Genomic DNA, 23,523 nt, shown 5'->3' on the forward strand with positions numbered 1-23,523 from the left:
CGGAGACAGCGCGTGCTGGCTGCTAGCAGAACTGATGTGGTGGAAGCTTTAGAGCATTTCTCCCACTTTTAGTTTGTTCATGTGCAACGACCACTTTGGCTCTCTGACAGGACGATGGTTCAAATTCTGCTACGGTAAGACTCACTTCATCTGACGTCACCGTTACTGGTGCTGTCACTGTTACTGTTACAGTCACTGTTACTGTTACAGTCACTGTTACTGTCACTGTCACTGTTACAGTCACTGTTACTGTTACAGTCACTGTCACTGTTACAGTCACTGTTACTGTTACAGTCACTGTTACTGTTACAGTCACTGTTACTGTCACTGTTACAGTCACTGTTACTGTTACTGTCACTGTTACTGTTACTGTTACAGTCACTGTTACTGTTACAGTCACTGTTACTGTCACTGTCACTGTTACAGTCACTGTTACTGTTACAGTCACTGTCACTGTTACAGTCACTGTTACTGTTACTGTTACAGTCACTGTTACTGTTACAGTCACTGTTACTGTCACTGTCACTGTTACAGTCACTGTTACTGTTACTGTTACAGTCACTGTCACTGTTACAGTCACTGTTACTGTTACAGTCACTGTTACTGTCACTGTTACAGTCACTGTCACTGTTACTGTCACTGTTACTGTTACAGTCACTGTTACTGTTACAGTCACTGTTACTGTTACAGTCACTGTTACAGTCACTGTTACTGTTACAGTCACTGTCACTGTTACTGTCACTGTCACTGTTACAGTCACTGTTACAGTCACTGTCACTGTTACAGTCACTGTTACTGTTACAGTCACTGTCACTGTTACTGTTACTGTTACAGTCACTGTTACTGTCACTGTTACAGTCACTGTTACTGTCACTGTCACTGTTACTGTTACAGTCACTGTCACTGTTACTGTCACTGTTACTGTTACAGTCACTGTTACTGTCACAGTCACTGTTACAGTCACTGTTACTGTCACTGTTACTGTCACTGTTACTGTTACAGTCACTGTTACTGTCACTGTCATTGTTACAGTCACTGTTACAGTCACTGTCACTGTTACAGTCACTGTTACAGTTACAGTCACTGTTACTGTCACTGTCATTGTTACAGTCACTGTTACTGTCACTGTCACTGTTACAGTTACAGTCACTGTTACTGTCACTGTTACAGTCACTGTTACAGTCACTGTTACTGTCACTGTTACAGTTACTGTTACAGTCACTCCTGGCGGCCTGTCAGCAGGCTACTTAGAGTTAATAATGTCCTCGTTGTCATTAGTAGTACCTATATTAAGGTAGCTAACACTGACTGGGTATCAGGGGAAAAGTGCTTCTAAGAACGGATACTGTGCTGAAAAGTATCTCCTGTGATTCTGAAGTGTTTCATCGTATTGTGCCCACTTTTCTGCTCCCTCCAGTATGGGTGGTGTACATTGTGGAGGCTAAAGCTTGAGCTGAGAGCCCCTCTCCTTCAGTTTTGACGTGTTTCCACTATGAAGCCTTCTGTGAATGTGCCCCTGCAGAGGCAGTGCGGACGGCAGCAGTCCTCCGGAGTGGCTGCTGGTGGAGCTGCAGGGAGAAATGGTGTCCAGACACAACTCAGGTCTGGGAGGAAATGTGATGGGAGATCTGCTTTACACCAAGGAGGTAAACTAAAGCCATAGGAAGAGAAAAGAAATACTGCTGCTTTCCAAATAGAGTTTGTGGCCAAGCGCAGTGACTAGTTTACTTCGGATACAACAGAGTTTGTATTTGAGCTGCAGCTAACAACTATTTGATCAAATCATTTTTTGGTCTATAAAATGTACAAATGGTAAAGATGCTCATCCCAGAGCCAGAGGTGATGTCTTCAAATCGAATGTTTCATCCAACCAGTCCAACAATTGGAAATACAAAGATGTAAGATTAACACACACTTCTCATTAGAGAAGCTGGAACCAGAGCCTTTTGGGTGTTGTTGTGTGACTTAAATGATAAATCATTCATTAAAATAGCTCTCAGTTAATGTTCTGTTAATCAACTGTTGAGTATTTCTACTGTCTATGTAGTGTAGAGTATATCTACCCTCCTCTAAGAGTGGGCTGTGGATTTGTATTCTCTGTAGACTCTAGATCTTGTTTGGAGAAACTTTACCTCAAAGAAAACTATTTAACTTTTGACCAGAGCCCTGATCTAAAGAGGCCAACAGGGTAATTTGCAGTTACTCTCAACGTTTTATGTCTGCTGTTAATACACTGAGTAGTGATTTAATATACTGCACTGGGCAAATGTTTTAGGCAGGTGTGAAGAAATGCTGTAAAGTAAGAATGCTTTCAAAAATTAATTATTTTTATCAGTTTGCAAAATGCAAAGTGAGCGAGAAGAAAAATCTAAATCAAATCAATAGTTGGTGTGACCTCCCTTTGCCTTCCAAACAGCTTCAGTTCTTTCAGGTACACTTGCACACAGTTTTTGAAGGAACTCAGCTGGTAGGTTGTTCCAAACATGTTGGAGAACGAACCACAGATCTTCTGTGGATGTAGGCAGCATCAGATCCTTCTGTCTCCTCATGTGATCCCAGACAGACTTGATGCTGAGATCAGGGCTCTGGGGCCACACCATCACTTCCAGAACTCCTTGTTCTTCTTTACGCTGAAAATAGTTCCAAATGACATTTGCTGCATGTTCGGGGTGGTTGACCTGCTGCAGAATACATTTGTATTGTAATCAGACGCCTCTGATGGTATTGATGAGGGATTAGTATCTGCCTGTATTTCTCAGCATTGAGGACACCATTAACTCTGATCAAATCCCCAAACTTGTAAGGAACCTCCACCAGCTTCACTGTTGCCTGCAGACACTCAGTATTGTGCTGCTCTCCAGCCCTTCAGTGGACAAACTGCCTTCTGCAACTATTTCAAATTTTGACTCAGTCCAGAGCACCTGCTGCCATTTTTCTGCACCCCAGTTTCTATGTTTTTGTGCAAAGCTGAGTCACTTGCCCATGTTTCCACATCGGAGCTATGGCTTTTTGACTGCAGTTCTTCCTTGAAGACCACTTCTGGCCAGACTTCTCCAGACAGTAGGTGGTTACCTGGTCCCACTGGTTTCTGCTGGCTCTGAGCTGATGGCACTGCTGGACTGCTTCTGATTTTAAAGGGAAGAAAGTATAATAAGTTTCCTGTGGTCTACAGCCCTCAACGTTGCCCGTGTCTTTGTGCTTTTCCAAAAGAGCTTGAACAGCACCTCTTGAAACCCCAGTGTGCTCTGAAATCTTTGCCTGGCAGAGACCTTGCTGATACCGTGTAACCACCTTGTGTCTTGTTGCTGTGCTCAGTCTGAACATGATGACCTGTGCCATCAAACCACAGCCTCACCTTGGTAGCAGAGTTTGGCTGTTCCTCCCCCACCTTAAAGCCTCCTGCAGCTCTTTCTGTTTCAGTTAATGACTGCATTTCAACCTACATGAAATTGTTGATCATTTGGTATAACTGGTTAATCATACACCTGACTATGATCCTACAAAATCCCTGACTTTGTGCAAATGTACCTGGAAGAACTGATGCTGTTCTGAAGGGAGGTCACACCAAATATTGATTTGATTTAGATTTTTCTTTTTTTGCTCACTTTACATTTTGTAAATTAATAAAAATAAACAATTAAATTTTTATATTTTTGAAAGCATTCTTACTTTACTGTATTTTTTCACAGCTGCCTAAAACTTTTGCACAGTACTGTACATACATTTTTACACATAATACTTTCTGTACATATGGTGATTTGATAAAATGGAAGGCATGTGCACTTTGACCTGTTTTTCACTGGTCCTTCCAGAATGCAAGGACCTCCTAGCTGTATACTATATTGATAATCGGTTTATTGTTTCTATGATTTTTCAACATGCCAAATGCTCTCTGCTTCCAGCTTCTCAACTTATGAGGCTTTTCTGCATTTCCCTTTCTTATGTGATGTTAAACTGACAAGCTTTAGGTTGGACAAAACAAGGAAGTTGATAAAGTCACCTTGGTTTGTTGTGTCACTTTTTTAGAAAATGATGGGTACACTAATTGTTAATAAAGTAATTGTTAGTTGTAGCTCTACTTGTACCAATCAAGGCTCAATAAGTAAGTGGTCCTGTGCACTTCATGGCACAGAATGAGTAGGCTACACGTGTAGAGGTTTGATAGAGCTGCTGATCAGTAATTCCTAGATTAGAGTATTTTAAAAACGTTGCTGCAGATAAACAGCTCTGTAGGTGAAATGTCATACTCATGTCTAGTTCAAAATCTAAAGTAAATCAATCTAAGGTGTAAATTGAGTAAAGCTCTAAAATACCATAATATCTCTGCCAAACCTTCCCTGACATGTGTTTCTTCTTCCGTCCACCAGGGGGTGCCGGTGCTGATTGTAGGACATCATATTCTCTATGGGAAGCAGGTCAAACTGGAGAAACCTTTTGCTGTCCTCACCAAACATTCGAGCCATTCACAGGATAGCCTGGGCAGCCACGATGGTGACAATAATGATGTCTCGCACGTCCCCATGGAAACAGCAAGACCACAAGGACCTATCTCCACTTCTTACTCTGTGTCTGCCCTCATCAAAAAGAAACTGATCTTTAAGACGCGCCCTAAACCCATCATCACTAACGTACCCAAGAAGGCGTAGCGTGACTATATTTCCTCCTCCTGTATGCGATGGGAACAAACTGATCCATCTGTAGTGGCCTTTAAAACTGAATTACACGTAGAAGTTATGCTACTCAGTTCGCTTATACATTTGTTGTTGTACATTGTAGTTGATCAGTACTGTCGACCTTTAACTTCCTTACAAGTATGAAATGTTATTTTTCTGAGATTCATAGAATCCCATTCTGATTGGAATACTGAATACTACAAAGCAAAAATGAAAACAATATTTTCGGACTGTAAGTAACTGGAAAAGTAAACTGACTGTTTAATAATTACTTTATTATTCCACAAGTCTTGTGATGGAGTTGTTTGATTTGAAATAGGTGTACCTGATCCATTTACCCATTAATAGTTCTTCATATTTCCCAGAATGCATTTGTCACAATTGAATTCATTTCAGTATCATCGAAAAAATGATGATGATAGTTGAATTATTATTTCTATCTGGTATGTAGTGGAAGGACAGCTGATTAAAAGAGTGGCACAAGAGTGGGATGTTGTCTGTTGTCTTGTCTGCACACCTTTGACATTTTCTCAGCCAGCTTCATGAGGTTGTTTGTTGAACACGACTACATAATTGTACATAATGTGTTCCTTCATAGTTCTGATGTCTTCACATCTACAATGTAGAAAATAATAAAAAATAAAGAACCATTAAATGTAGTATTTTGGGTCAAGCTGCAAAAACTCTGGTTCCCACACTTGCCTTCATGAAACTCCATAGCAGCTCTTTCAACAGACCATCACTGCCTGGTGAACTCCACAGCTCTATATGCCAGTTGGTCTGCACATGCCTGGACATGATGGCATCCATGGATGAGCTGCCAACGTGTGTGCAGATGTCTTCACATTTTGTTATCTCTCATTGGTCCAGCCTGACTGTTTATCAAATAGCAGTTAGTCAAAACTTTCATCACCTCCTCTCTTCCTGACTCCAAGGACCCAGTTCAGTTCACATGCAAGTCAAATAGATCGACTGCTGACGCAATGAGCCCAGCCCTCCACAGAGCCCTCTCCCACATGGAGCGTGCTCTTCAGTGACTAGAGTTCAGCATTCAACACCATGTTACCTCCAAGCTCGTCATCAAGCGCAGAGACCTGAGATTCAACACGGCTTTATGAGACCAGTCTCTGCAGATAGGCACCGCCACACGGTTGCCCCTCAGGGTCGTGTGCTCGGCCCTCTTCATACTCCTGTTCACACACGATTGCACGGTCACCCACAGCTTCAACACCATGTTTGGGCGGCCGTGGCTCAGAGTTAGTGGGTCGTCCATCAATCGTGTCCTCAGGCAAGACACTGAACCCCCAACCTTCAGGCTGTGTGAATGAAAGAACAGTCTCCTCCAACTCAGATTCCTCCTGAATGAATTATGTGTGAATGGGTGAATGAGGATGTGATGTAAAAGTGCTTTGAGTGGTCGAAATGACCAGAAAGGTGCTTTACAGATACAGAGCATTTATCTTTATGTGTGCTGATGACACAACTGTGATCAACCAATGATGAGACAGCCAACAGAAAGCTGAGACAGCTGATTGACAGAGATGGACACAGCACTGTCTCCATCAGTGAGACTACAGTGGAGAGAGTCAACAGTTTTAGGTTCATCAGGGATCACATCACTATTGGCATCAGAAAGACAGCAGGAGAGCTATCTGTTCACCATATACAGTGTATATATATATATATATATACAATCTGTTCTCTGTTTATGTAGTACGGATACACACACTACTACACATTCTTTTTACAATAGGTTTTCCTGTTACTTACCAGGCCACCACAGTAATGTATTTTACTCTAAATCTAATTTGATACTATTTTATTCCTATATTTTACAGCAGCACTATTTTATGTCCCACATTATTTAATTCATTATGAGATTCATCATTTAGATTTTGTTCCACTTGCGTGATATTTCTTTCTATATTCTTTAAAATATATTTGTGTACGTGACAATAAAAAGAACTTAATGATACAGTAAAGCAGTGTTAAGAACAGCACTGCACACAGTAATGACATAACCAATAACAAATAGTTACAGAAAGACAGTGAATAGCTGGGAGATCATTCTTCTAGCATACAGTATTTACAGAGTATAAGAATGTGTGTGTGTGTGTGTGTGTGTTTGATGAGGGCAGTTCCCAGGTTGAGGTGTATCCTCAGAAGGAAAAAGCCCTTCTGTTCCAGTATGTGGACACTGAAGGGACCAATTCATTCAGATGTTGTAAACCTTCTGTCCCCTCTCCTCTGCTTTAACACACGTCCCACATACACACCCACTTCAACTCATACCTAGAACCATGTTAAAGTAAAATCTGAGCCAATCTCAAAGAACTGAAGGAAACAGCTCTTCATCTGTATTCACTCTCCATACTCGTTTGGAATGAAACACAATGATACATACAGGATACAGTGAGATATAGCTACCATAGCTTGAAGAGGTAAAGCAGTCTTCTTTCAGATCAAGTAAGACTGTTCATGGATGTGGGCAGTGATAAGATAAGATAAGATGGACTTTATTGATCCAGCAGCAACTTAGATATGCCATTAATTTGTAGATTCTCAACAAATTTCTGAAACTTTGGCAAAATAACACCCTCAAAGTGACACCATTACATGTGTGTAAGTAGAGGTGAAAGGAAATGTAAGTTTCCTCAAGATGGCATAATGGCCCAAAGAACATGGGGGACCATAAATATTAAGGAAACAGACCAAATGGTCATGCTCAGTGAACCTACAGGAGATCTCAGCTCTGAGCATGACAAATCATCCTCTGGGGACCATTACACATGCAAGAAACTTCATAAAGACCTAGTCAGTAGTTGCTGGGAGAGTTTGTTCTGAAGTGCACACTGGAGTGAAAGGTTGGGTTAACTTAATTTTCCAGTATGCAGTTTCTGAGATGCTGTATATTGGGGTTTCTTTCTGTTAAAGGTGCAGTGTGTAGGGTTTTGTGGCATCTAGTGGTGAGGTTGCAGATCGCAACCACTTGAATACCTCTGCTCACGACTCCCTTTCCAAACTTGGAGGAGAAACTACAGAGGATTCGTGCTCCCTTGCTTGACGAGTGATGAGCCCAGGGTGGACACCACCTCTTGTCCAATGTCAGCAAGGATTGACTATAGTCCCCGCGACCCTTAAAGATAAGTGGAATAGATAATGAATGAATGCACCTTTAAGCTGAGGCTGCATCTCCTAACAGAGGCTCTTTCAAAGCCACATTAATGGAGCAGTTGCTGCCACATCCCAGTTATGTACAGATAGATACAGTCAGGTCCATACATATTTGGACATTGACACAGTTTCCAGCATTTGGGCTCTGTACACCACCATGATGGATGTGAAATGAAACAATCTAGATGTGCTTTAAGTGCACACTTTGTGCTTTAATGTGAGGGTGTTTACATCCACATCAGGTGAACAGTGTAGGAATTACAACTCATTTTATATGTGCCCTCCACCTTTTAAAAGGGACCTGACTGTATACACACACATCTTATTCATAATAGGAGGTTCATGTGTAATGTGAAAACATTGAAGCTCTAGTCCAGTTCATTCTTGAAAGTTTTCTATTGAGAACAAAAGATATAATCACAATATTTAAACAGATGGGATGCATCAATGCAGCTATTTAAATGATGGAGACACTCTCTGTTTGGAATGAATGGGAGGCTTGTGTTTACAACAGGAAGGATTTTTAATGACTTCGGAAAATTCATTCCAGTATTCTGTGATGCCGAGACATGGAAGCAGCAGAAAATCAAGAAACAAGACCTTGCATTGCTGGTTAACCTTCAGAAAGGCCAACTGAGCCTATTAATACTTTAATGTATGTGTGTATGTGTGTATGTGTGTATGTGTGTGTGTGTGTGTGTGTGTGTGTGTGTGTGTCTTTTTGAACTTTCAAGTTTAAACTTATACAACCGACTCAAAATAAAACAAAAGGAACATAACTTAAAAGACACAAAGAGGAATTGCCCACTGCCAAAAGCAAAAAGCCAGCTGTCAGTGTTGGCACAGATAAACTGATGATTTTAACACTTGACAAATGGAATAGGTGTTTGGTTTTTGAAACATACTTTTTAGAATGAAATCTGTCTGAAATCATATGAAATTTAAAAACACGAAAGCAAAGCTCTCAAGTCTGTCACTTCAGGAGAAACTTCTTTGGTCTTGAGTCTTTACATTGTTGTTGATGGGATGAATAAACAAAGGCTACTTCTAGAATAAAAGGACACAAATGTCCAACGTTGAGAGAATAGTGTCAGGTATTAAAACTTTACTCTGACACAAACAGAATTTGGCACCTTAACAATATATAAAAGTGACCCCACAAGAAATCTCTGAATTAGTAAATCAATGAAACTATGACCCATTGGTTACTGTAAACTGAGAATTGGCCACGTACATCAATAATCTACTCATTTGCCACTGCTCAACAGCACCAAAAATACAACTGCATGTCACATGTTCAGAAATGGTGGATTGTCTGTTCTGGTAAATCATACCTGCTCTAAAAACACAAGTGGAACAGATGATTGTGCTGTTCTTGGCTGATAAAAGTCCATCAGGACTGGTCTCCATGCTGAGGAATAACCACACAAGCTGTCTCAGTCTCTGCCCTGAATACTTCCACACCATTACATCAAACATTACAATATTGTCACCTTTAAGCAGCAGTCTGTCATAGAATGTACACTAATAAAACATAGGTTCTTATTTTTCAGGTATCTTCATACATTACTCACATGCCCATATGTCAGTGGACAGAGTTATTGGTTGCTGTAATCAACCCTCCCATCCACATGGCTGCCAAGCAATACGTTCTTAACGTAACGAGATGTGGGACAAGTATCCCAATGATTCCAAACTTGTCTTATTTACATGTCGTGACTACTTTCAGGAAACCGTAGTCTCACTTTCTGTTAAATACAAAAGATGCAATGTATGGGTGTAAATGATTTAGAGTTGATTTAAGGCATGTAATGTAACACATTACTTTGGTGCTGAATAATTAGTAACATACCTCTTTTTGAACATTGGAATTTTGCGTTCTAATGTTCAGCATCAGACTGACCGATGCAGATTTCCTACCGAAATGCTTACGAGATGCATTAAAAAGATATCAGACTGATTACAGCAGGCAATAAGTCTTTCAGTGTACATATGGCATGTGAGTATTGCATTAAGACAGACTTGTAAAAATCCTAACCTACACTCAGCTGTAACTACCTGGGAGCTCATGCACAAGCAGAATGGCTGTGCTTGTGTATCACCTCTGACTACGAACTCACCAAGGACTCTGTGCTCTTTTCTCTTGTCTGTACTTCTATGAAGTGGACTCATAAAGAGCTATGTCAACACATGTTTACACTCAAGTTGACCCATCTTTAACTCGTATGGTCATCATTTTCAAATTGTCTGTTTAAACTTGACTCTACAAGCAATTGCACCTCTTCTATAATATGCTTTGTAGAGCGCCTGGAACCCTTTAAGATACACTTGAATCTCTAAATCCTCCTGAGGTTTTCACCTTATCTGAAATAGAGGTTCTTTGACTAATTTGAGAGAATCTATTTTATTTGTTATTTATTATAGAAGCCCAGTTCTGTCACATTTTATCCATTCTCATCATTATTAACATAAAGGACAGGAAAAACTGACCAACCAGTCAGTAAGACCTTTATGTCCTAATTTGTCCTTTTTCTTTATAATCATTAAAAGCAATGTACTGCATTCTTGTGCCACAGTTTTACAGCAAACCCGTGCCAATAAACTACCTAATATTCCTCTGAGCATGTCACTATTACAGTATGAAGCACCACTGAGCATGATGTAAATGGGAGAGTTGTCATTGGACCCAGTCATTGCAGAGTCTGACCCAACTGGATTAGATTCCTGCTGCTCAGATTCATATTCACACCTTTTTAGCACCAGTGATGAAGATGTAGGTGTGTTCCCGGTTCACAGCTTATCAATCGAGCAGTTCACAGGGTCAAAGCAGACCATGCTAGAATCATACCGCAGTGAAACCCGGCAAAAATGTCCCACGACTCTCTCTGATAACAGGTTTATGCCTCTGCATATGGCAGGTGATACTGCTCTTCCCTCTTGTTACATCGCTTGGCTACGATTGCCAGGTAAAGCACTAGCAGAATGAGCCAGTAGCAGGCATATAGTATCGTCCCTGCTATCAACAAGGCTTTCTCTGTCTCACTGAATGGTTCCTGTGTTTCACAGTAGATTGTATACACCACACCTCCAAGCAGCACTACAGCCCACACTGTGACAGGCACAGCACCGATGAAGTTGATCACGATTTTCCTGCGGCCTGAAGTGCCCCATCCAGCCTTGTTGATGGTGAGCAAGGCAAATATTTTGGCAGGGAGCAAGCTGGACATGTAGAGCAGAGAGTAGAGTGACATGAAGATCATGACCAGACTGCCACGCAGGAAACAGGCGTAGGTGGCCTTCACCATCCCAACCAGCTGGACTGTTAATAAGAAGAGCAAGATGTTCCACAGCCTTCCACGGTAGAAGAGATGGATGACTGTGGCAACCAAGAAGAAGGGGAAGAAGCCGGTGACCACAGACTCATAGGTCATCCAGAGGCTGTGCTTGTGGAACCACAGGGCGTTGTAGAGCCACTCGCGAAAGTAAGATTTGCTCCATCGAGTCTGCTGGTTGAGCCAGCGCAGATACTGGGTCGGCGTCTCAGTCTGGCACTGCGATCGTGCTGTGAATTTTGTCTTGTAGCCAAAGCTGAGCACCCGATTGGTGAGGTGGCGGTCATCACCGAAGCTGCACTTAGAGCCTAGGAAGGTCTGGTGGTACCAGGGCTCTAGAAAGCGCTGGAGCAAGGAGTTTCTGTACATCCCCAGAGGTCCACTGATACACTGGACACATCCAAAGTAGGACTGGCAGGCCCGTTCGATGTTGAAGGCCATCCAGTAGCGCACACTGCTGAGGAAGGAGATCCACGAGTCATACTTGTTCAGGATCTGGACGACAAATGGGTTCAAAAAAGAACAAAGAAAGGAAGTTTCTATGGGTTAATCTCATTTTTACAGCATCTTGTAGTGAGCTCTCAGTCACCTCTCTTGGTGGCCCCACAGTTTGTAAGCTGACTTTTAAGTCAAACATTTTAGCTTTGGGCCTTCATTATACTGACAAAAGAGTTTTGTGTTTTACCTGCACATCTCCACCGACCCCCCCCACCATTGGATCTTCCTCAAGGATCTTTAGCATTTCTATGGTACATGCTGGGTCTAGAACTGTGTCCGAGTCACACACCTGAAAAACAAACACACCGGGTACAATAATGCTGAGAGCCAGACACAGATTCAAAAAGGTACAGCCATTGGTTAAATGAAGCCTGCAGGTGTTGCAGAGCATTGAGTATTATTGCTCAAATTCAGGGGAGAAATGAGAGGCTGCTGACAGAGAGCCCAGCTGGTTCAGTGTAACTGCACAGAACTGGGTCAGCTGTGGATATGACCTATGGCCCATAGCAAGGATGCAGAGTTCATGCAACAGCTGCACTGGCCATGAAGAGTGCGTTGGCTGTTCAACATAAGGCACATGGTACCTTATTGTACAGTTTAACCACTAGTCTTAACAAACACAATGGTACTGGTATTTCTGTAACATACAACTTACCAATACAACATAAGCATTTAGAGCATGTAAGTAATGTTTGGTTTCCTGCTTAAAATTAATTTTATTCAACAGAATGTTGACATCAGTATGCACCAGCACAGCAGCAAGGTAAATATCATTACATGATATCTGGTTGGAGTGTGCAGATGTATATGAATGGCCTCCACTGATGGCCTGTTACACACACAGTATGTTCACAGTTTTATTGGTTGAAATGTTTTTGTGTGGGACCAAATCTGTTGTTAACTTAATATAAGAAAACTTTCTAGGAGATGGAAATACTCTGAAGCCACTGCAGTAAACAGAACAGTGGGAATTGACAGGTGTCCTTTTAATAGCAGCTAAAAACTATATAAGACCAAAAGGTATACACCAGTGACATGGCAGTATAACAAGCTTTTATTACGGCAGTACTATATAATGAGCCAAAAAACTGTTGTACCTGATCAGGATTTTATATATATATATATATATATATATATATGTATATATATATATATATATATATATATATATACACACACACACACACACATACAACTGGGGCAGAGAGTTGATTTTATCTTGCTACACAGATTACAGGAGGATTCCTGCAGCAGGATGAACTTTGAGAGAAAGAGTTCCTTCATTCTTTCAGTGTTGATTTTGTCACCTTGATGGAAGAAGACTGAAGCCATGACAAAAAGTATGCATGTATGTACTGTATGTATATTTGGGTGCTGATAATTCTGGCTTGATTTTCTGAATTTTGAACTCATGTTTTTAGAATACAGATTTAAACTCTGAGATTAATTTTTGACTGAGTTGTTGTTTCATGGATTTAGGGCTGGCAATGCTGGTCTGTCTGTCACCACTTTTGTACACACTGAAGTATCTCAACTATTGGGTGGCTTGCCATGAAATTACCTCTACTATTTAAGAACTAAGAACTACCATCATTTAGAACCACCATAATAATAATAATGATAACTTTAATCATATAGCACTTTTCTATGTTTCAATGTTACAAAGTTCTTTACAAAACAAAGTAAACCCAGACAAGACGGTTCAAATTAGACCAGAAAGTCAACATTGTCGCTTCCCCTGTGATGAAGTGGCACTAGAGGAGAAGTCCTCTAGTGCATCAACTGTGACACACATGGAGCACACAGGTTTCTCAAAGTTATGCGTGGAAGGGCAGTGACTTTCTAATTTCACTTTCATTGTTAAATATTGGCTGTCAAAGTTTGCAGTGTTGCATCAAAGTAGTTGCAGTGCCATTTACTCGTGTATCAAGCGCCAAACAGCAAATATGTCTGACACACGCTGAGCAGAGGAAATCGAAGGGAATACACCTGCATGCCATCGAACACAGAAGAGGATGCATGGGAGAATATCGGAAAAGATATTAGAACCTATGGCTTTCAACTCTACATCTAAAATATTGTTTCACTTGGTCCTAATTCTTTTCTGTACTCTTTCAACACAGAGATATATGCACAGCACTTTCTGTATCTGTGGCCCTCACCTGCACATAATCCACGCTGTCCCCCAGTGCTTTAAAGGCAGTGTACATCACCTCTCTTTTCCCACCCCACTCCTGCATGACACAGGAGTAGCGGCAGCTTCTGACAAGTCGAGCCACTCTTGCTGCTTCCTCCATGTGCACTGTTCTTCTCCCACCACCTCCAACACCTCCTCCTCCACTCCCATCACTGTGGTAGTTCCCCTTCCACACCATACTGCCAGCCTGGTCAGCTCCACCCATCACCTCCTGGAAAATGTCCATCATATATCGGTCCTCGGGCCGGTTGCCGTCCACCACCAGCACCACCTTTAGGCCGGGGAATGAGATTCTGCGGATGCTGCGCAGGCACTTCCTCAGGTAGTCAGGGTCCTCCTGGAAGGCGGCGATGCAGAGGGCCACGGAACGACGGAGGTGCTGAGGCCGGGCGGGGCTTCTCATCCGCCGATGCTCCAGGAAAGCGAAAAGGCTCTGAAGGAAGAGGTGGAGGGAGAGGAAAGCACCATAGAGGCCGAAGGAGAGGTGGTGCTGTTCAGTGTGGATGAACTGGTAGCCTTTATTAAAAAAAACACACACAATGGAAACAAGTTTTAAAAAAACACGATCACTTTGTTTTTTTGTGTCAGGTGCATGTGTCTCTATGTGTGTATCATTGAAGTTCACAACCTGTGACGTAGGCCAGCAGGATGGTGAAGAGGACCACCGCAGCAAAAAGGGTGGTGACCACGATGTTCAGCGCATTCTTGCAGCGAGAGGGCATCTGGAGGTGGAGGAGGTGGATGTGACAATCAGGGGGTTAAAGTGGGTTTACTGGAGTAAAATTAATTGTAATGTTTCTGAGCATTGCACATCATTTGCTTCTTAAATACATGTATAGAAGAACACAGATGAGGAGCTTCAGCATGTTCTTCAGCACATGAAAGAGGCAGCATCAACACAGGTGACGTCAGGGGAGCCAGAGCGGGGCCTCTGCACTCTGGAGTCCTACTGAAGGCTCCGACAGAGAGAGAGCCTGTAGCTCCTCATTAGTTGACCCAAGTGCCATTTCCTGTTTTTTCCCCCTGTAAAACCTCTCAGCCATCAGAAGCTGAAAATACACCAGCATAAGTTACTGACATCATGGTGGAGACACAGTGCCGGAAACTTCTACTTCTAGTATTACTATTACTACTAAGCTCCTGCTGCAATTAGTAGTACTACTCCAACAGCTAATATGATAATAATAATAATAGAAACACTGTTACTGCTACAGCTGCTCCTTATTAGCATTACTACTACTGTTGTTGATGCTATTAGTACTACTATTACACCACTAAACCTTCTGCTATTACCATTAGTGTGGCTGCTGTAGTAATACCACTAAACTGACTACTACTAATGCTTCCACTGCTAGTACTGTTGCTGCTGCTGTAGCTGTAAGAAACACTGCTACTGAACCGTTACTGCTAATATTATCACTGTCACTACTACTGTCTCCGCATCTGCCACATCTTTAAGAACCTACATTGAAGACCAACAGCCTGTCAGTTCTTCTCTCTTTCATCCTCCTACTGCCTTCCTCTCCCCTCACCCCTCCTCCCATCAGCCCCTTTGGCGCTCCCTTGTTCGCTCTCTCTGAGTTAATAGCTCTAATTAAAGGCCAGCTGAGGTTTGGCCAGCACTCAGGACCAGTCAGAACGAAGGAACAATTCTGTCCTTTCATTCATGAAATTACCTCTTTCCCCCACCCCACCTGGCCAGGCCCATGCAGACAGACTGATATTTATATTATTATATTCAGCTCTGTGGAACACACAGGCACAGACAGGTTTATCTGCCTCTCTTGGTAAATGTACAGATTTACATCCTGCTAGTGAATCACACTTTCTCAGCAGATCTCCTTCTACATGGAAGGCAGGCTTTCCAGGAGAATCTGTCTGTGTGATACTCAGGTACTGACAGAAAGGGGACTTCTGTAAATCGAAGTTTTGGGACACATTCTCCAGCATTGTTTTTTATGTGTAACCTCTATCATGTAGATGTTCTTTAGGCTCATCTCTAAACTAGAACTTTCCACTGACAGTTCTATTTTCTCAAAAATCTCAATCCTCTCCTTTCTCTCTTATGTATTTGTTATTCTGGTAATATTGGTATTATAGTTAATAACATTGTTGCACTCAGTTTCATTCTGAATAAGAGTCAGTCAGTCAGTTGATGATTTGAAAAAAAAAACATACACATTAAGTAAAATATGAAACCTAAAATGTTCAGGAGGTTCTGTGCAATCTTCAGAGGTTTGGGACAACAAATGGTTTACTCAAATAAGAATTGGTTTTATTATCTCCTTTACTTTGCTCAGGTTTTAAGATATCTGTCTCTGAGATCTCTGTTTTCACCTCAGTACAAATAAGGTGTCATTTAGTTTGCAATGTTCAAGACATTGAAAATAGTATTTAAAAGATCTCAGAATGTAACAAACACTGTACCCTGAATAATCGACACAACGCACCGTCAACAATAGGGACTATTTCTTTGGCAGAAAGAGTGCTATAAGGTCATATAGTGTGTCCTTTTGATATGTATATGGATCCCATTTGGCCACTGAAGGCTGCAGAGAAAAGAGGTGCCCAACATGTGATCCATGGTGGATTATACCAGCAGGACAAGGCAGCGTGGTTTGAATGCCCTGGGGCCACAGGCCACATAACAAGCAGACAGGAACATCGACTGCTTGATTAGAGGGTCACAGTCACCAAAGGGGGTTGTTGGTGAGAGGGGAGCTGGGATTAGCCTGGGAAGGGGGGACAGTCGCAATTAGCCCCAAGGTGACATCTGCTGGGCTTTCCTGACTGCAGCAAAATAGCAACTTGGTGTTTTACAGGATGAATGTTGGATTCTCAAATATGACTGTTGATTGCCATGCACTACAAGGAAAAGTGTACTGTCCACCTGTCTCTTTCCAATAAAAGTGATCAAAACTAAAGGTTTCTTATATATATGCTAACTAAGAGAAGAGAAGAGACCATATTTCTCCTGTACTGGCTTCTCTTCATTGGCTTCCAGTAAAATCTAGAATAGAGTTTAAAATCCTTCTCCTCACCTACAAGGTTCTTAATGTTCAGGCTCCATCATATCTTAAAGAGCTCATAGTACCGTACTACCCCACTAGAGCACTGTGCTCCCAGACTGCAGGTCTACTGGTGGTTCCTAAAGTCCTCTAAAGTAGTGATGGAGCCAGAGCTTTCAGCTATCAGGCTCCTCTCCTGTGGAACCTCCTTCCAGTTTGGGTTCGGGGGGCAGACACCCTCTCTACATTTAAGAGTAGACTAAAAACCTTCCTTTGTGATAAAGCCTATAGTTCAGGTCTGGATCAGGCCTTGGACCAGCCCCTAGTTATGCTGCTATAGGCTCAGACTGCCGGGGGACTCCCATGATGCACTGGGCTCCTCTCTCCTCCTCTTCCTCTCCATCTCTATGCTTCATGTCCCTTCAATGTCTGTTACTAACTTGGCTTCTTCCCTGGAACATTTCATATATTCATTATTGCCATATTGCTGATTATTGGTTGGTTGGTTGGTTGAATGAATTCCTCTGATCAGCACAGTGAGGCAGAATTGAATAAATGGTAAATAATGCTGTCTGGAGGCACAATCTAGCTTGTGTCTGACTTCAGAAAGGATGTGTTTTGTCTATGTCAATGGGGACAATGGCAGTAACTTCAACGTCCCACATTGCACTGGACAGCTGCCGCGCTAGTCAAGACCTGTACTGTTCAGCCCCCCCTAAAATAAATGGCTAAGGAAAAGTGGACTTTGAACACAGACTCTCAGCAGAGTTTTACCTGTTTGTCTATTGGAGGTGAACCTGTGTGTCCTGTTTGTGGAGCTGATGTGGCCGTAATTAAAGAATATAAATATAAGACGACACTATGAGACAAAACATGAGGATAAGTACAAAAAAGAAAAAAAGAATTAAAAATTGTATTGAGGAAAAGTTGTTGGAGTTTGGCTGTTTAAATTCATATTTCTGAATAAAATATATATTATTATATAATATACTATAATAGAATAGTCACTTTTAGACTCGTGACTTAGACTGTGTTTTAAATTTTGGCCCCTTCTTTGATTGAGTTTGACCCCCCTGCTCTACAGAAACCAAACCTCATGAAATGATACATCAGCAAAATTGTGAAAGATTAAATGTAAAAAAAAAATCCCTCTGGAAAAACACTGTCAGTGTGGTAAACATGAAATATCTACCAGTTTTACAGAACTCACAGTGTAATAGTAAGTAAAACCTGAAGCTGAATGACTTTGTAGAGATACTGACCACATTCACCTGGCCTGTGTACATGTGGTCCAAGTCTATGTCCAGGGCCAGAGTGGGATCCATGTATGTCAGAAAAGCTTCTTAATTTCATATTACGCAGGTTCAAAAAAAGCCAAGGAAAAAAAAGGTATAGGAAGAAATCAATCCAGAGGTCATTAGCACCAGGTAAAAGTCATGTGGCCCAGGCATGGCAGTGTCACATGACAAGGATTTTCTGCATCTGGGCCATCTGACTTAGTGGGCTGGGAGTCCAGGTGAGGAAGTGGGGAGTTGTTACTGAATGATGGTTTTGGCGTTGGGACAGGGACTTTTACCCAGCTGAGGTAGAAGGGGGAAGGGAGGGGTAGAGAAAATTGTTTGGTTGAAGCGTGAGAAAGAGGGAGGGAAGTTAGGGAACAGGACATGAAGGAGACAGACAGTGTTATTGAACAGTAACATGCACTCAGCACACTCAGTACCTTAGGAAGCACACTCAGTACCTTAGGAAGCTCACTCAGTACCTTAGGAAGCACACTCAGTACCTTAGGAAGCTCACTCAGTACCTTAGGAAGCACACTCAGTACCTTAGGAAGCACACTCAGTACATCATCTCACATCCTGGGATATTTGCTGTGATTCATTGTAGTGCTGTTTGTACTTTACAAATGTAAAACTGCATTGTTTTGAGAGAACCAAAACAGTAAAGCTGCAGTTCCAAAGCTGGAAGACAACAACAAACTGAAATAAGGGGAAGTGCATTATTGGTGATAAGTCTCTGCAGGCCAGCTTGGTTACAAATAGTCTCCATCAAGTCTTTTATCCACACTTTATTTCACATGTTTGTTATGTATTACCTTCTTTAGACTTTATTAAACCTATTTTTATTGAAGTGAAAATATGTTAAATACATTAAATTTCATTTAGAAATATATCTAAAAGAAATAGAATTTGATTTAAAAACCAATTTGATCATTTTCACTCATCATTACTGAGTGGCCTACGTGCACCTGTCTGTGTACAGGTGTCCAGAGCTCACATTTAACGCAGAGGAGTTTATTGTCTCTTTAGAGGTATGCTCAGTGGGAAGGTAGGGGGTTGGTGAGCACCCAAGAAGGGAATTATGATGTCTGAGTGTCCAGGTGAACAGACTGAGGGGAGGACAGACTCTGCAGGATCATTTTCCCTGCATGAACAAACTTCAATATGTGATGAATCACAACAGCTCCCAACAGCCTGAACATCTGCTAATGTGAGTTCTGTCATCAACAGTATCAGTCTGGGTCGTGGCTGGACAGTGCTGTTATGATATGATAATCAACTGTTAATGTGTGAAACGTGGTTAAACAGAATCATTTGCCAGTAGAGGGCTCTCTCAGTGCCTCCCTCTGAGGAGTGTGGTCTGTCTGATGGCGAGTCATTTCACACTACCTGCTGCTGAAATGGGCCTAAAGTAGCCTGTGGCCATCCATTCATATTTGGTGGGGAGCAGCTCAGTTTAACAGTCCTTTAACATGTGATACAGAGTTATCCACCTTGAACCACCTAAAGGCATACATCTCAATATTCATCATAGGTCCTAAATACGGCGAGGCCAATATAATTCAGTCTGTGTTAAACTGAGAGTAAAACATCTGGTCATGAAATTAGCTGTATTATCCTCCAGCACCACCCAGACCCACTACTGGCCAGACTATTAGAACAGAACATTAGTCAACATGTGTCCTCTTTTGTTCAAAATATTTGTACTGGGTGTAGAATGAAGAAGGCCACCACTAGGAGCCCTTGATGTGGCTCTTGACGTTTGAGTGAGACTAATGAATCACAGTTGATGTGTTCAGCATGATAGGAAACTGGGATAGGACACAGAGCAAGATTAACATGAATTTAGAGTCAAGGGCGAATGATAAAGTCAAAAATATCTGTCTCTTTAGCTGCCAAATGCTCCATTATGTTCACCTGCTAGTTGTCATCTTTGTCTGTGTGCTGATTTGTGTTGGGTGAATAGTGTTTATCAGAGCTTTTCCTCTCAACAGCTGTCTGCTGCTGGGCACAATGTGAATGAGAGTGATGAGACTGAAAAAACAAAGCTGCAGGCCTATATAGTTTTATGGCTAAACCACTTTATAAAAGTAGCTAACATTAGCCACCAGAAGCTACTGGTCATACCAGACCAAGTAAAGCTGCAGCAGCTTGACCCCTTGAGTGTCCTGCAAAGAGCAAAAGGTGTATTTTATTTCTTATGAATTAAATTTTTCATTTGAAAGAGCAAGAAAAGTTATAGTGCTGCTTTAATTGCATTACTTGTAGTTCATTATCTCATGATACCTGTCGGCTGAATGGTATCACTTAACTGCCCTCTTGACTGGATGAGAATGCATTGTGGATCTGCTTCACACGAGGTCTCTCTGTATACAAGTACCCTGTCAAATACCGGCAGACTTTGTATAAAAAGCCACCACAGCAGACAGGTCTGGCGTGGCGATGATGCCATGGAAAATCAAACAAGCCAGCGTTTTCGTTGGAGTCTCCAGAAGCCTTCAGTGTTCCTGTAACTGTTTCCTAACGGTCGCTGTCTGCCTCCACAGTGGGGAAAAGCAGCACGTACATACGCACACACCAAGTCCTTAAACAACTTCAAGAATAAAAGAGCAGCACTTCTAAATCTCCTTAGTCCCGTTCAAGTCGTTAGTTGACTGACTCATTCACTCACACATGGACACACACACACACACACACACACACACACAGGAAGGCAGGAAAAAATATTTTCTCTACCTCATATAGCAAACACATTCACCACAGTGCCAACATACTCAACTCTTTGTCTGACATTATATGGCTCAGCTTTACTGTTGCTTATTCCAGTTTTTCACAAACTTTCCACATACTTTTAGTGTCTGTAGAACATGTTTGTTCTCACCTGTGAATAATCTAATTCATTCAACCTTCACATCTGCCCAGCAAACCTGAGGCATCACTCATATCAGACCTTAGCGTAGATAATCTGGTGAATCTCTTCATCCTAAACCCAAGTTTAAATGCTAACTACCTCTTAGAGGAATGGAGGACTAGCCAAAGACTGATTTATGTTATCTGCCTGTCCTAGTGGGGGCACTACAACATAGTCTCTTAATGCAAAACATTATCAAAGACCTTACCTTCCTGATCCAGTGGACCCTGTGTCTTCGTCTCCCCCCAAGGACTCCCCCCAGATCTCCGTCCGCTTGGTCCGTCCGTCAAGCTGGGACGTCCAGCCCTCTCCTCTCCTCTGCACAGCACTCTCCTTGTTCTGTCCCCCTCCTTCCACCAGCTCACACTACATCTCTATTCCAGCTTACCCACTTAATTCAGGAGATCCCACATCCAAAAATACAGCAGGCAGCTTAGACCACTACCCTCTCTGACCCAGCCTCCCTGCTGCCTGCTCCTCCTCCTCTACCACCTCCTCCCTCTATCTTCCAGGACTGTCCCAGGGCATGAAGCCCCCCAGCTGAGATGTGATCAGAGGTGCTCAGCCAGCAGCTGATGCTGGTGCAGTCTTACATCTGTAGATCACAAGTTGGGGGCAGCAGCTACTCTGTTCTGTGCCTCTGGTGCTCTCCATTCTGGCTCCTGATTACCACGATGAGCATGGGGCCGAAGTGATGACGATTGCGAAGATTGAGGGCAAAATTGGAAAGCTCATCCTTGGTATTGTCCTCAAGTCTTTGCTCCCTGCTATGAATCATCCCAAGGTTTCCTCACCTCCTCTTCCTCTGTCCTGCGCTGCAGTATAAACTCGTCTCCCCTGTTTGCAGCAGAGCCCAAATCCTTCTCCCCCTCTCTTCCTCTGTCACACTGTCCCTCCTGGTTGGCTGGCTGGCAGACCGACACTACTGAGCGCTACTCCACAGCTCCTCTCTCTGTCTCCTTTAATCCCCCCCACCCTCCTTGCCTCTCCCCTCCCTGGACACCCCAGCTAGCTCTTTAACTCTCTGCAATGCAGCCAGCAGCCTCCAACAAGCCTGTGGACTGTTTGACCGGAGCCCCCTCTCCTCTCCACCTCTCCGCCTCACTCAAAGCATCCTTTATGAGCCTATTTATCTACCCTCCCTCCCTCTCCTCTTCTGCTCTGAGAGGAGCTGCTGACGTCCTGCAGGTTCCACAACCGTGGCTGGGTTGGCAGCCTGAGACAAACTGCAGTACGCCCCTGAGAATCAATACACAGCTGCCAAAGCCACTCAAACACATTTCATTTAAGCCAGGTTATAGAATGCACATCACCTAAAACAAATTCTGAGGAAATAAGGCCAAATTTTCTCACTACTCTACATTTATACTCTTTCTTCCACTCCTCTCTACATTATCCTCTCTGGCTGACTGTGACACATGGTGAAAAAGAGTAATTACTGTAATAGACCTCTCATGGCTTCAGCAGTCAAAGAGACTGAGGCTTCAGCATTCCCTCCGTCCCTCTCTCTCAGCAGGAAAAAAGAGGGCAAAACTAACCACGGATGACCACAGTACAGGTGTCAGGCCAGACTATCAAAGATACAAACACTCACTTAGCAGGTAACCATGGTTGAAAATGGAAAAAAAATGGCCTTAAAGGAGTTCTCTACTTCACTGAGTTAATACTGCATTCTCTAATAGTTGTATTAAAAAAAGAATGGTCAAAATCAAAGCAGCACAGATGAGAGAGATGTCCTTGGTTTTAGCCCTTAAGATCACACTTCCCATTATGCAACTTGACAGTACCATCGCTCAAGCGGTGTATCTACAGAAATACACTTCTACACAGCTAATTGGTTGATCCCACATCCTGTCCAGAGGTTTTCTCTTCAGAATTAAAGCAAACACCTCAGCATAGTACTGCCACAAGCTGAACAAAGTAAACTCAATTCTTCTTCATGGATCCTAGTATGGTTGCCCAGCTTGTCATTGGCCCTTTCCTAATCCAAATTCTTTTGTGTTCAAACATGGGAAGGCAGAACCAGCGTCCACTGCCTTTAACTAGACCTCTCCATGTCCGTTAGCAGATAAGGCTGATGGGTCAGAGAGCCTCGTATGAGGGACTGCATCGATTTAATGCAGTTTGAATTGGTTTTTTAATTGCTGCTCATTGTTTGATTTGTGCTTCTTCTGTTCTTGCAGCTCCTGACTTGACAAACTGTTTATGATACAGGTGGATGTGAGTCCAGCAGGTGCTGGGGCTGCCCCTTACACAGAAAATGGAGGGGAGTACTGAACATCCTGTCTGCTTCTTCTTGCATAGATTGATTGATAGAATTATTCAGTTGTTATATACAGTAATTAACTTGTGTTTCTAAAATGCTTAAATTGTCTTTTCATAGAAGCTTACTGTACCTAATACCTAAGTTATGGATATTTGTTGTCTTATTTTCAAATGCTTGTACACAG

The 23,523-nt window shown here is 42.4% G+C and overlaps 2 protein-coding genes across 2 annotated transcripts; one reads left to right on the forward strand and one right to left on the reverse strand.

Moving 5' to 3' along the window:
* On the forward strand, positions 1 to 5,139 carry chtf8 (CTF8, chromosome transmission fidelity factor 8 homolog (S. cerevisiae)). Its single transcript, XM_070830826.1, has 3 exons — positions 1 to 134; positions 1,523 to 1,646; positions 4,368 to 5,139. The coding sequence occupies exons 1-3, from the start codon at positions 115 to 117 to the stop codon at positions 4,644 to 4,646; spliced, it is 423 nt and encodes a 140-aa protein (XP_070686927.1). The 5' UTR covers positions 1 to 114; the 3' UTR covers positions 4,647 to 5,139.
* A 5,561-nt stretch (positions 5,140 to 10,700) lies between these two features.
* has3 (hyaluronan synthase 3) lies at positions 10,701 to 14,596 on the reverse strand. The gene is made up of 4 exons (XM_070830820.1): positions 14,503 to 14,596; positions 13,840 to 14,390; positions 11,865 to 11,966; positions 10,701 to 11,674 (listed from the first exon to the last, which is right to left on the reverse strand). Exons 1-4 carry the CDS (start codon positions 14,594 to 14,596, stop codon positions 10,745 to 10,747), a joined length of 1,677 nt encoding a protein of 558 aa, XP_070686921.1. The 3' UTR covers positions 10,701 to 10,744.
* Positions 14,597 to 23,523: the final 8,927 nt, after the last annotated feature.

The sequence above is a fragment of the Pempheris klunzingeri genome, chromosome 5 (assembly GCF_042242105.1).
Source record: "Pempheris klunzingeri isolate RE-2024b chromosome 5, fPemKlu1.hap1, whole genome shotgun sequence".
Classification (NCBI taxonomy): Eukaryota; Metazoa; Chordata; class Actinopteri; order Acropomatiformes; family Pempheridae; genus Pempheris; species Pempheris klunzingeri.

What these genes read in the sequence shown, in the direction of transcription:
- chtf8 (XM_070830826.1), top strand. Translation starts at nt 115, where the DNA reads ATGGTTCAAATTCTGCTACG. An exon ending in ATGGTTCAAATTCTGCTACG is followed by an intron (nt 135 to 1,522) that starts GTAAGACTCACT and finishes GTGCCCCTGCAG; the next exon opens with AGGCAGTGCGGACGGCAGCA. An exon ending in ATCTGCTTTACACCAAGGAG is followed by an intron (nt 1,647 to 4,367) that starts GTAAACTAAAGC and finishes TCCGTCCACCAG; the next exon opens with GGGGTGCCGGTGCTGATTGT.
- has3 (XM_070830820.1), bottom strand. Translation starts at nt 14,596, where the DNA reads ATGCCCTCTCGCTGCAAGAATGCGCTGAACATCGTGGTCACCACCCTT. An exon ending in CCTGCTGGCCTACGTCACAG is followed by an intron (nt 14,391 to 14,502) that starts GTTGTGAACTTC and finishes TTTTTAATAAAG; the next exon opens with GCTACCAGTTCATCCACACT. An exon ending in ACAGCGTGGATTATGTGCAG is followed by an intron (nt 11,967 to 13,839) that starts GTGAGGGCCACA and finishes TTTGTTTTTCAG; the next exon opens with GTGTGTGACTCGGACACAGT.